This window comes from Leucoraja erinacea, chromosome 19, assembly GCF_028641065.1.
Source record: "Leucoraja erinacea ecotype New England chromosome 19, Leri_hhj_1, whole genome shotgun sequence".
Taxonomy (NCBI): domain Eukaryota; kingdom Metazoa; phylum Chordata; class Chondrichthyes; order Rajiformes; family Rajidae; genus Leucoraja; species Leucoraja erinaceus.
The window spans coordinates 15,107,078-15,119,737 of record NC_073395.1 but is presented as its reverse complement, the minus strand read 5'-3'; the positions used below and the strand labels follow the sequence as shown (position 1 = coordinate 15,119,737).

General features: G+C 38.8%; 1 protein-coding gene across 1 annotated transcript in view; it reads right to left on the bottom strand.

Annotated features, from left to right (window-relative positions):
- Positions 1–728: 728 nt before the first annotated feature.
- Positions 729–12,660, bottom strand: part of creb3l2 (cAMP responsive element binding protein 3-like 2) — a 68,371-nt gene continuing 56,439 nt past the window's right edge. Inside the window, exons 11-12 of the mRNA XM_055650361.1 lie at positions 6,578–6,845; positions 729–5,876 (exon numbers count right to left, since the gene is read on the bottom strand). Coding sequence (XP_055506336.1) covers positions 5,807–5,876; positions 6,578–6,845 — 338 coding nt within the window. The 3' untranslated portion in view covers positions 729–5,806. The remainder of the gene's footprint in view (positions 5,877–6,577; positions 6,846–12,660) is intronic.

Sequence of the window (12,660 nt, the reverse complement as noted above, 5' to 3'; positions counted from 1 at the left end):
GGGTCTAGACCCTTCTTCAATCTGACCCTTCTTCACCTCCTCCAGAGATGCTGCCCAAGTTGCCGAGTTATTCCAGCACTTTTGTTTTTAAACCAGTAACTGCAGTTCTTTGTAGGTAGACAAAAATGCTGGAGAAACTCAGCGGGTGAGGCAGCATCTTTGGAGCGAAGGAAATAGGCAACATTTCGGGTCGAAACTGAAGGGTTTCGACCCAAAACGTTGCCTATTTCCTTCGCTCCATAGATGCTGCCTCACCCGCTGAGTTTCTCCAGCATTTTTGTCTACTTCGATTTTCCAGCATCTGCAGTTCCTTCTTAAACAACTGCAGTTCTTTGTGTCTCTTTTTTCCAATTCATTCACAAGAGGATCTAGTTAAAGTATAGCACTATTTCAGTAAACAATCGAAGACATTTCTTTTAAGGCATAACTTGCAATGATCTCTCAATGAAAGCTCCATTATCTTCCAAAGAACTACACAATCCATCAATTAATTTGGGATTTGGTCTCTTTAAATCCACTTTGTAGAGAAGTACTAAAAATATTTTTCTACCAGGTGTTTACAGTATGAATTACATCTTTTTGCCCTAAAAACCGCCAAGAAAAATAGAAATAGCCTGTGACTTCAGCCATTAGCAGTTTTGAAAAAGCAACTCAATGAGCAATTCCGACATTTGCCAATATGATCAAAACTAGTACTTCAAAACATTCTTTTTAAAATCTGCACCATCAGCCCAAGCAGTTTTAGAAGATGAGCTTTTCTGATTTTCTTTTTTTTTTGGTAACTTATCAGGATATCTCGAGTGCAATGGGATCTTATCAATTAAATCAAGGTCAGATTCAAAAACCTTGTTATCCCATAGGTGCTGATTTTTAAAATTCTATTTGACATATTGCACAGGACATTAAAGTCAGAATGAATAGGATAGTTAAAAAAAACATCAGGTTAAGGTTGCTAAACTGATCTCCCAGTTGCTAAACCCTTTAATTCCCCTTCCATTTCCCATACTGACGATGGAGGCCTTGGAAAGAAAGGTCAGAGTGGGGCTAAACACAAATAGGAGGAACACCATCTCATACTTCACTAGGGCAGCTTACAACCCTTGATGTATGAATATTGATTTCTCTAAACCCTGCATTCGCTCTCTCCATCCCTCCCCCACTCAAGTCACACCAGCTTTTCATTCTCACCTGGCTAACAACGACCAGTTTCCTTTATCATTGTTACTTTTTTTGCGTATCTTTCACGAAACATCATCCATTTCTTCTCTCTAAAGATGCTGTCTGTCCTGCTGAGTTACTCCAACATTTTGTGTCTATCTTCAAGTTACGTTTAGGTGCTTTCAAACCTCCCAGGTTATGGGTAGTGGATGAGGTCAGTAGTTACAGATTTTAGACCCTCAGAGGGATCAACATGGTAAAGTCATGGTGTGGGGGAAGTGGCAGAGAGGCAAGGGAGACATTTTGTAGGTGACATATCTCAATACCTTCAGGAAAAAGAGATAAATTAAGAGTAGCAAGGACCGCAGCAATATAGTTAAAAAATTAGCAATCTTGTAGTGGAGTGAAATTATCTTTTTTTCTCTTGGAAGTTGTCAAGAAGTACAAGAGAGGTGCTTAGAGTCATCTCAGAAATAGAAACAGTGATTACATTTCACTTTTTCCCCCAAAAACAAACTGTCTGGGAGAGCTTCAATGAAGCTCAGAGAGGAAAGCAAGTACAAAATGTCAATCAATAGAAGGAAAAATTATCAAAAATATGTCACCCTATCATAATTTGTAAAGAAAATTAAATTTGTAATTTCACTGTACATACTCAACCTGGATTAAAAATATTTCGAAAGCAATGACAGTAAAACTCTGACTTCAACATCTTGGAAATTCTGAGAATTCAGTATCTGGCTCACTTGTTAGTTTGGAGTGCAAGAGGCTGCATGGCAGGGCGGGGGGGGGGGGGTCTGGACTTGGTGTCGGGTGTGCAAATGGGACCAGAATCAGGATCCAGAACGTGGGTAGGTTTGAGGATGGAGCAGGGGTCCAGCGTACATGTATATTTCCAATTCCCTTCAGACTCATCAGGTTGGGAAATTTATCATTCTACTGTTTAAAATGTAAAACAGCAAAATAAAGGCATGTTGGGGTATGATTAGAAATAATCATCCAATATAGTCTGGCACCGAAGTTCCGAGGGTGCTGGATTAATGGAGTTTTACTCTGCTCTAATTAAGAGTTTACTGGTCATTATTCCCAGCTCTCGCATTCATTCTCAGAGTTGGGTCAATTCTCCAGTAGAAACAAACAAAAAGTTTACATTCATATTTTTTTTGGTATAATAGACTTAAGAATGCCAATGAGGGAAAAATATGATTCATTTTGTGTTACCTCAACTCTGTTATGGGCAAAATAAAAAAAAGTCAAAAGAAGGGGCTAATGCAAGGTCCTGAAGTCGTAATGAATGAAGTTGAGCTGGTGAATAACCAGCTTTATCAATTCCGGATTTTTAAACATGGAAAGTATCAATCATAAACAGAAAATGGTCCAGGAAAATATGTGCAAAAGAGCAAGTATCCTAAAACGAGCTGTAAAACCTGGAGTGGATTTCTCCAATATTTGACATACAGGCATTGATTACAAAGATACAGTCATAATAAAATAAAATCTCTTTGACCATACAAAGAGTTTAAAAATATGGGAATTACACATTGAAGTATTCATCTAATACTACTGATGTATAATTATTAAAACATTTTTAAAATCTCTCAATGATATTCTACAATGATATTCATGCAGAATGCAAATGCTATTGAAAGAGTGAAAGGAAGTCAACCATCAACAACAGCGTTGGCAACCCAATAACTACCGGTAAGTCACCGACAGGCACACTGTGGGAAGTTTAGCAATTTTCTATGTTGGCAAATTACAAGGCTTTCGCTGATTCGACTTCAACAGTTTTCCAACACACATATGGTGATTCCTGAATGTGTAAGAAACAACTGCAGATGCTGGTTTAAATCGAAGGTAGACACAAAATGCTGCAGTAACTCAGCGGGACAGGCAGCATCTCTGGAGAGAAGGAATGGGTCCTTCTCTCCAGAGATGCTGCCTGTCCCGCTGAGTTACTCCAGCATTTTCTGTCTACCTGGTGATTCCTGAACCTTGATTCTAGCCAAACCACCAACAGGTTTGGTAGGTTGCAGTGCACCATATCCGACAAACTGTAATTCTAACTGTGGTTTTCTTAACATTTCATGTTATGGTGATGATTGATCACCAAAGATTGTGGTGACAAAATCATTGAGTTGGTTAAACCAGTTATAATGCTTTTCTGCATTTGTACTATGGTTATTCCTCTATGGGGATGGTGGAATAGATTGGCCATACTAAGTTTGGAAGAGAACAAAAATTAGGTCTTTGGAGACTTTTACTGCCTAATATACATCAACTACCAAAAATAATGAATTGATAAAACTGAAAATCTTCATTTCATAAGTATAGATGTTGGCCACGTTTACAGGCAAAATTTAAGATGGAAGGCTTGGACCACCATCAAATTCTGCATTCTGAGATCTTATTTCTCTCTCCACTGGCTCCCTGTGCAGTTCCGAATAAATTTCAAGAGATTTCTTTATGTTTACAAAGCCCTTAACGGGCTTGCCCCCACCTACATCAAAAGTCTGCTTACCCACCACACCACCTCCAGGTCCCTCAGATCGGCGGACTTGGGGTTACTGAACATCCCTTGGTCTAGGCATAAGCTCAGGGGCGACCGCACCTTTGCGGCTGCAGCTCCTAAATTGTGGAACAGCATCCTTCTTCCCATCAGAACTGCCCCCTCCATCGACTCTTAAGTCGAGACTTAAAACTCATCTTTACTCTCAAGCCTTTCTTGACGTCCTCTGAGGGAGGGCTATATGTATGTACTTAATCTATGAACCACTGTTGTATAACATTAGTACCTCCACCAATGTAAAGCTTTGGTCAACGAGAGTATGTTTTTTAATAGAAATAAAAATTTGCTATAGAAATAAAAGTGACGACTTGAATTTTATAAATAAAAGGACTGATGTTTGACAAAATAAATGACTGTTTACAACCTAGTAGAACTTGAAAAATAAAATAGATATAATTATTTCCAACTTGGATTCAACAATTTTGAATGGGTGATGGTTAGCACAAGTCCGTAGTATGAAAAACACGAGGAAAAAATGTTCACTGATGTTACTTGAAAAGTGTGCTATATCTCTAGTACCTTTTAATGGCAGGAATGATTTGTAGAACTGTACAGAATAGAAGGCATTTGGCCCATTGTGTGTGTGCGCAATATGCGTTCTTTGGTCAATGAGAGAATACACAACATTGACACTGTGCTCAACCCATAGGAATGAATACTGTTCCTTCAGTAAAAGTCAACGAGAGAGTCGGAGACGTTCCACTGCTCTGTTGGATTACAGCTCAAGTCTGCCTGACAGATTTCCTGTTCCTTTAACAGGAACAGCGAGGCCCACAATATCAAAACACCAGGAAGTCTGGACAATAAAACAATGCTATTTCTTTCAGTGAAGGCTTGATCTAAATTAAAAACATGCAGACTTGTTTTCAGGTCTTTACTAAAAAAAATACAAAATGCAAAACTTGGTTAAACAAAAAAAAAAAAATTGCTAAAATCCAAAAGGAAGCTAAAGCTACATAGCAACAAAACTAATACAGGTCACTTAAAACATTGCCACCCGTGAAAGACAATGGGCGCTCAACATTACAGCAAGGCAATGTAGAATCAATTTTATAAAAAGGTGAAGTTGAGGCAACCTCTAATGGGTTCATTAGCCCTTCTCCAAATATGGAGAATATAACAGCTAATGTTATCAATAATGTTGCTCCTGATGAGTGAATTAATTTAGACAAAAACATTAATAGTTATGGACAGGGACATAATTAGTAGGGATAATATTTCTCCCAGTTGCTAATTGAGGCCTACGTTTTATGTGAGAGATAGGATCCAAATAGTAAGAGTAAACCTGGTAACTTGATGGATAAGATCATTGGCCTCTGTGAAGTGACATAATAAGTAGAGAAAGGAGGTGATGCCTGACAAGTCCTCTGTCAGGACAAGCAAGAGCCTTCAGTTGAAAGGCTAATATCCCAAACAATTCTACTTTTATGGAATGATAGACATTTTAATTTACACAAAAGAATAAATATAGAGCAAATTAGATAAAAATCAAACTAGTGTGGATGGTAGTGATCTGTAAGAATAAAAGCCCAAAAGACAGCAGGCCAGCCAGCAGCAGCAGTAGAGAGGGAAATCTTTAGGCCAATGATCATACAGCAGGACTAGAAAAAGTTGAGATAAAGCAAGTTTCAAGAAATACGACTTGCTTATTGGATTTTTCAGTCCCTTTAAGAGCTCACTGAAATTCTTAGCTCTCCCTCTCTTCAAGGAGAACAAAAGGGGACAGTGCATTTCTATCAATTCACTGAAACTCAAACTAATCTCTTCTGCTGGTTCTGAACGCTGAAATCTTAAGCAAGAGTGGGATCCATACCTTTGTATGCTTAAGTAAATAGCTTGTTGCACCCACTGCGCGATAAAGATTTTCCAATGCAGAAAAGCTATATTTTATGACTCAAATTTCCAATACGTATAGATATTAATTTATATAAATTAATAAACAAGCTTACATTGATTTACAGGAAATAATGCAGTATGTATCTGATCTTCTCCTGGAGGTTTGACTGGCAGTCTGAGTTGGGTTTTATAAAAAAGGGACTGCTTTCGTTGTACATCAGGATTAAAACCACCTTATAGTTTTTATGAGGTTGTGTTGACTCTTCTGTCAATTTCCACAGCAGTTCCATTAATCCCTAGACTGGGAAGGCCCCTAAATCGAAACAAGACATAAACAATAAAGTAACACAGATATGTTAAAGGAATTAACAAAAATCAGATTAAAAAAAGTTACCATTCAGAAAATAAATTAGTAGAGAAAACAATAATGTTTTTGAACGAGATGCATGGCAGAAAAGATTTAATATTTATTTTGCAATCACAACTCTGAAGAATCATCCATGGCCCTACCCTATAATCACACTGTTAGCAAGAGGTGTTCGTTTTCTCATCATTTATGTCTATAACTGAAGCTGACTGTGCATAAATTCTACTGTTTGTCAGGGAACTGATGAGGATACAAATTCTGAACACAATAGATCCAGAAATAGCACAAAACACACTGTACCGAATTGTGCTGGCTGACAGCAGTCCAATTTAAAGGAAATCATTGTGTGCATGAACATCTCATGAAATGAGAAGCAGTTTAAATGTTGACAGACTAAGTGAAACGAAGAATGTGATCCAGAATGACACAAATGTTAAAAATAATTTGATTAAGTGGATGTGCTATTCCTGGAGCCATCAGGTTTATTTATCAGTGCTTAATGTTTCATTGGTGTTACAGTTAGATTTAGTTTTTTCTTAAGCAGTCCATGCCAACTAAGATACCTTGTTGATTTCCCGTTCCCCTAACATCTACCATGTTCAAACAAACAAGGTGATTTTTAATATTGTCAGAATTATGAGCCATACCGTTGTGATTGGAGCTCTATCAGGACTGAATTTTCAGTTCTTGTTTCATTTGCTATTATATATTCTTCTGCTGGCTGCACTGTGTGTGCAACTGCTTCCTGTGCCTGCTGCTTCTGTGCTGAGCCTCTGACTGTGAGGAACTGTGCCAGTCGCGTTCTTTCTCGAACAGATTCAGCTAATTTCTCCCAGGCATCTGTCGACATCACAGAACTGATCTCGTCTTCAAAGCCAGGGCGCTCCTCATAAAATAATAAATGTCTTGAGCGAACTGTGGGAAATAAAGTTAACAGAATTTAAGGCTACGTTTTTGCATTGAATCACAAAACCGTATTGATTTGTAAACGGTAGTCTTGCTAAATTAGTAATCAGTCTCACTAGATAACTTATTTCATTTATTACATTGGCAAAATATCAAATACTGACTATAGAATATTACTGCAGCAGATTTTGTTTGATAATACAAAGGTCTCTGCCATTTGAGGGTCCCAACAGACCAAGTACCTACTTAGATTTCTGTCTATGAGGGTCCAAGCATACCAAGTGGCAATTAAACTTATGCATTTGGATTTTTTAAATCATAAAAATATTTCTTGCACGACACCTTTTAAAAATAATTGATACAAGGCTAGTGCTTCAGCAAAGGAACACATGGAAATGGAAGCATGAGTAGGCCACTAGGCCCAAGTCTGCCTCATCAGTCAATATGATCATGGCTGATCTATGCTTGCTTAACACTTCTTTGTCATTCGCATAACCAAAGATCCCCTCCAAACTTTGAAAAATGTCTCTACTTCCATCTTAAATACTTCTAATCTATCTTCCACAGCTCCCTGGGGAAGAGAATATCCCACTACGAAAGCAAATTTGTACACACCCCATTTCAACTAACACTTTATCTTGTAACCATGCCACTTGTTTGATCTTTCCCACAAACTTTCTCAGCATCGATTCTATGCACTCTTGCGATCTTATACATTTCAATAAAATGACCTCTAGTTCTTCTAAACTCTAAAGAATACAAACCCAAACAGTTTAGCCTCTTGTGATATGGAAAGATGGAGAGGATAATGGGAACTGGGCAATTGACTTCAATGTGTTGGATCCACAGACAACCATATGCTTGCTGAGCATCTGAGTTGTTCCCCAGGATCTTGGTAATGCAGATTAGTGGGACCCCATTACTACTGGAATTATCAGGTAGTGTAACACGGACCATCCAGTGTCTGTGAGCAAACATGGAAGTGCCAAACCTGTCAGCTGACGGGGAACCTCCAGAGCTCTCCAGTAATTAACTCATTATGGAAAGGAATGGCTTTAGTTAAGTTACAATTAAATTTTACAATTTTAAATTCTTTTGAATTAGTTCAATTTATTTGGATGTTTAAAATTAGTTTGTAGCGTATTTAATTATATTAGAATCATTTTTTAGTTTGAAAATATAATAATTTCTGTTATGAATGTTAAAAATCTAAATAGCATTCGTTACCTATGCCAAAGAGCATGGGTTATCTGCTTATCAATTTGTTTTGTTTGTGCCCCGTCCTCTTCACCTCCCCCATCTTATACCAAGTGATCCATAGAAGCTTCAGCAGTATAGGATGCATTCATCTTCTTCTTAGACAAGTGGCCTATGGAAGATTTCCAATGGATAAGGTAGAAATAGGATACTTATAATGGAGGAAATTTATTTTCTGTTAATTATTGAGTTTATATGTAAAAAAAACCCTCATGCATGTGGGCAAATAAAAATTGCTTTCAGATCATGAACCATTTTTTGCTGTTAATCTGGATTGGTAAAGACACAAAGCTACTGAGTGAGCATGAAAACCAGCCCTTTGACTCATCGTCCACTCCATTTACAGTATTTCTACGTTTAAATTGTCTTTTTATTCTCCTCGTATTCTAACCGACTCTCCACTCCCCCACGCATCCTCCCCCCCCACCCCGTTACCTCCAGATTCTAGTCGACACATGTTGGATGTGGGAGAAAACTGGTGTACCCAAAGGGAACTCACATGGTTAGAGGAAGTATGTCTAAAATTAAAAAAGACAGCATCCAAAGTGGTATTGAACCCAGGTCCACCCGAATAAAAATCACAACCACTCCATTCAAACTTTTCGCTCCAGAAACATATCTACTTAGAAATTGGTTTGCACTTATTGTATTGAATAGCTGATAAACAGTGGGCCAATATACATTCAATCTGTGGGATTACCTCTGGGATTCCATAGTACCCAAGGCCCATAGATCTGTGTGTTACTGTGCATTCAAGACCTCTGCAATCTACAGTTCACAAGATCAGGTGTGGTCTGTGTTGTTGTGGGAGAGAGAGACCAAGGGATTTGAAGAGGGAGGAGCAAAGTTGGGTTCAATCAATCAATCGAGGGATAAGGGCAGAGTATCAGCGATTGAGGGGCATTAGCATCAACATTGATTGAGGCATTTTAGAAAGGGTAGTTAACGTTGAGATTGGACGACTGGAGTTTGGCAAATGGCTGTCCGCTTGGAGGCAATGATGGGTGGAAGAATGAAATGGCAGCTCGGCAGACAGATCTGCTGCAGGGATGGGTTGGTCCAGCTTGGGAAGGCTGAAACAGATTGGGTGCACACCTCGGAAGGAACCTAATCTGGTTGGGATCCCAGTACTGATCCCCACTAGGCACGTAAAAGCCTGCCTCTGCAGAGGCGGTATGGAAGTGGAATGGCCTGCAAGAGCAAATAATATCACAGAAGTTGTATTAGGCAGACTTACATGCCACTAGAGACCACTGTATACATCTAGGATACTCCATACATTAATATAGTAGAACCAGGGAGGGCCTGGAACCTATATTCATTGGCTTCATGCAATGGTTGGAAAGTCTCCAAATTTTGATCATGTACAATTGGATTGTGTGATACACAAAAGGTTGGCAACACTCATTCCTATTTCCAGATAACCTTGGCATCACGTATTCTAATTTCCAGATAATTGTCTCTCCAGCCCTTTGGTACTTTATTTCATTGCTGCTTATGTAACTAATTCCACAATTCACGTAATTCTTGATTCCTAATTATGACCTGGTGTCCTTGATATTTGAGCCATTTACGATAATGAACAATTGGCTGGACTAAAGGTCGTTAACTCCCTTCATAATCCTCAAAATTTCAATGTGGGTCAATAACATTGTAAACCACGAATTAAATCATTAGCAGAATGCCGTCTCAAAAAAAGACAAGGAGATAACAATAGAGAAAAATAGACATAAAAGAACATGCTGGGAGAACCAGTCGATAATAAATATGGATTTTAGGTTGAATTGGGAAGAAAGGCAAGTAAAATGTGGGATAGTTTAGGGAGAGAAGAATGGCAGAATGCACGTATCACTGGGCAAAGTGCAGTGATGCAGAGAAAAAGTGTCCTGAGGGTTGCAAGACAGGAATATGTACCATTAAAATGTAAGCGATTGAGGGACTAGGGCCCAAATCAGGCTCACGAATACACAACTCGTTGACATATGTATAGTCTATAGTGCGCCTATACCAATCAGATTTGATGAGCTGCACCTGTAGGGCAAGAGGCTGCCTGGGAGAATATTTGTCACCTTAAAGTCACGTTTATTTCCACTTAAAGGACAAACTTTTCAGGTCAAATGCCTAATACTTAAGATAATCTGTACCCTGAAAATGCATCTCTTTGTGGAGAAAAGTTATCAAAATGATGTATATAGTCAAAGAGGAAATTGCAGATCCAATTTGGACAGGTTGAAAACAGATCATTTTCATTGGATAATCACTGCCTATTTTCAGCTGTCATGATCAAACCTTATAATCACAATGCACTGGAACGGAAAGTACTGCATCCTAATGACTCAAGTTGGAGAATTCATCCCATGTCAGACAGAGCCGCAGTTAGTTCACTGAAATAATTGTCTAAATTCCCACATGGCACATTCTAACCCAGTCATTGTTGATATCCATAGCCATCTCGTGTCCATAATATGTAAAATGGCCATTGTGACCAATAATATGTAAATGGAACTGAGAATACAACTTCATTTTCATTAAAAAGACAGGACCACAATTTCTTGGTAAATAATATTGATTGAGATATTAATAGTACACATGGCTGATTTGTTCCATTAACAACCTCAATGGACAAATCAATTTGTGAATTCTGCACAACTGTTGCAAGTGAATATGTTCCTGATTGGAAGTAATTGAATTAGGTTTACTTATCCCCATCACATATTTTCCAGTTATCCATATGTTACAATGAGTGGAAAGACATGATTTAAATCCAGTCTGTGGATCATTACAAGTGTCGTCAGGTTATACCGCACTAAATTCCCGAGATAATTTGCAAGAACTGAGCGCTGTCTGTTCTCCAAAGGTCATTGATTCAAAAGACAGTGCAGAACCTTTAACTGCCTCAAATCACCATAATTAAATCCTAGCTGGCAACAACTTATGGTCAAATGTCTTTGGGGCAAACCAGAAGAAGCAGAGTTTCACAATGGGATAAACTTTCTGAAAAATATTAGAGTTATGCACAATCCTCTCCTGAACATAAACACTACAGATTCTGGAAACATTTAGCAGATTAGAAGGCATTTCAAGACATGTTGGGCGAGTGGGCAGATGCAGTTTAATGTGGATAAATGTGAGGTTATCCACTTTGGTAGCAAAAATAGGAAGGCAGATTATCTAAATGGTGGCAAATTGGGAAAAAGGGAAGTACAACGGGATCTGGGAGTCCTTGTTCATCAGTCAATTAAAGTATGTATTTAACAGCGGCAGGTGAAGAGAGGTGACAGAGCTTCACCATGACCGGCCATGTCTTGTCGGTGGCCGCCGTCTGAAGAAAGCACTGTTGGCCAGGGGGAACCTGGCTACAACAGTCATGTCAATGGGACAGCTAGTGAAGAAGGGCTCGCTTGTGCAGACCAGCGGCATCGGTACTTAGTTTTAAGGTGAAACCAAAGTGCTGGAGTAACTCAGTGGATCGAATCAGTCTAAAGAAGGGTCCTGACCAAAAACGTCACAATCCATGTTACTCCAGTGACGATTTACTTTGTGACGATTTGTCGATTGACCAATATCTGAAGTTATTTGTTTCTACCTAGTTTTATGACAATTCCGACTCGCACAAAATCTGACTGGTCTAAAGGTTAACGGAACATATATCTGTACATCACAAACAACAAAGGTCCCAGTACAGATCCCTGCAGGACTCCACTGGTCAGGGACTCCCAGAATAACACCCTTCCACCACAACACTTTAATTTCCATGAGTAAGGCAATTCCAGATCCAAACGACCAAGTCATGTGTATTCCATGTAGGCAAATAAAATGCAAGTGGATAATTGAAGAGAAATATCACAAGTGATGGAATGAATACTGGAAATCTGAAGTGTTGATTATCCGAGTTGAACTTATCTGCTGAATTTATAATGGGCGTAATGGAAATGAAGTACTATTTCTCAAGCTTACAAGGCGGTCAGAATAAAGCACAAAATATGTATTAAGGTGACAAAAGGGATCAGATGTGGGAAGAGTAGCACGGAATGGGAAATGGAATACTCATGGCCAGGGGTCCATGTTTAGACCCCATAGACATGGTTGGGGATTTTGGATTGAAAGCATTAACATGGAAGATATTATAGTTAAATAGCAGAGGTTCCAAGAGAACTGAACCATTATAGGAGAACATCTGGGAAAAACTGTTGCCCTGATAGTTATTGAGAATCTGTGGAATTGTGAACTTATGAACTTAACCCTTGAATTGGAAATTTAAAAAGTCAAAGACAGAAGCAGAAGAGCTGGCGATTGACCACATCAAGGTGATAACAGATAGGAAGCTGGCAGCTAGGTTGCCAAATATTCTAGTTCAGGGCGAGAGCAGGAAATAGTTCTGATACAGGCAAAAATGTACATGTAAAAAAAAAAAAAAATAAGAATTAAACAGAATGCCTCACATTTGCCACCTATAGCTTGGACCCATATTAGCTTCCTCTACATGGAGGAAGTGAGTAGAGTCAAAGGAGGTAACTTAATGCAAGGTATTGGACAGTCCCTTTCCCATCTCTGCTGATAGTCCATC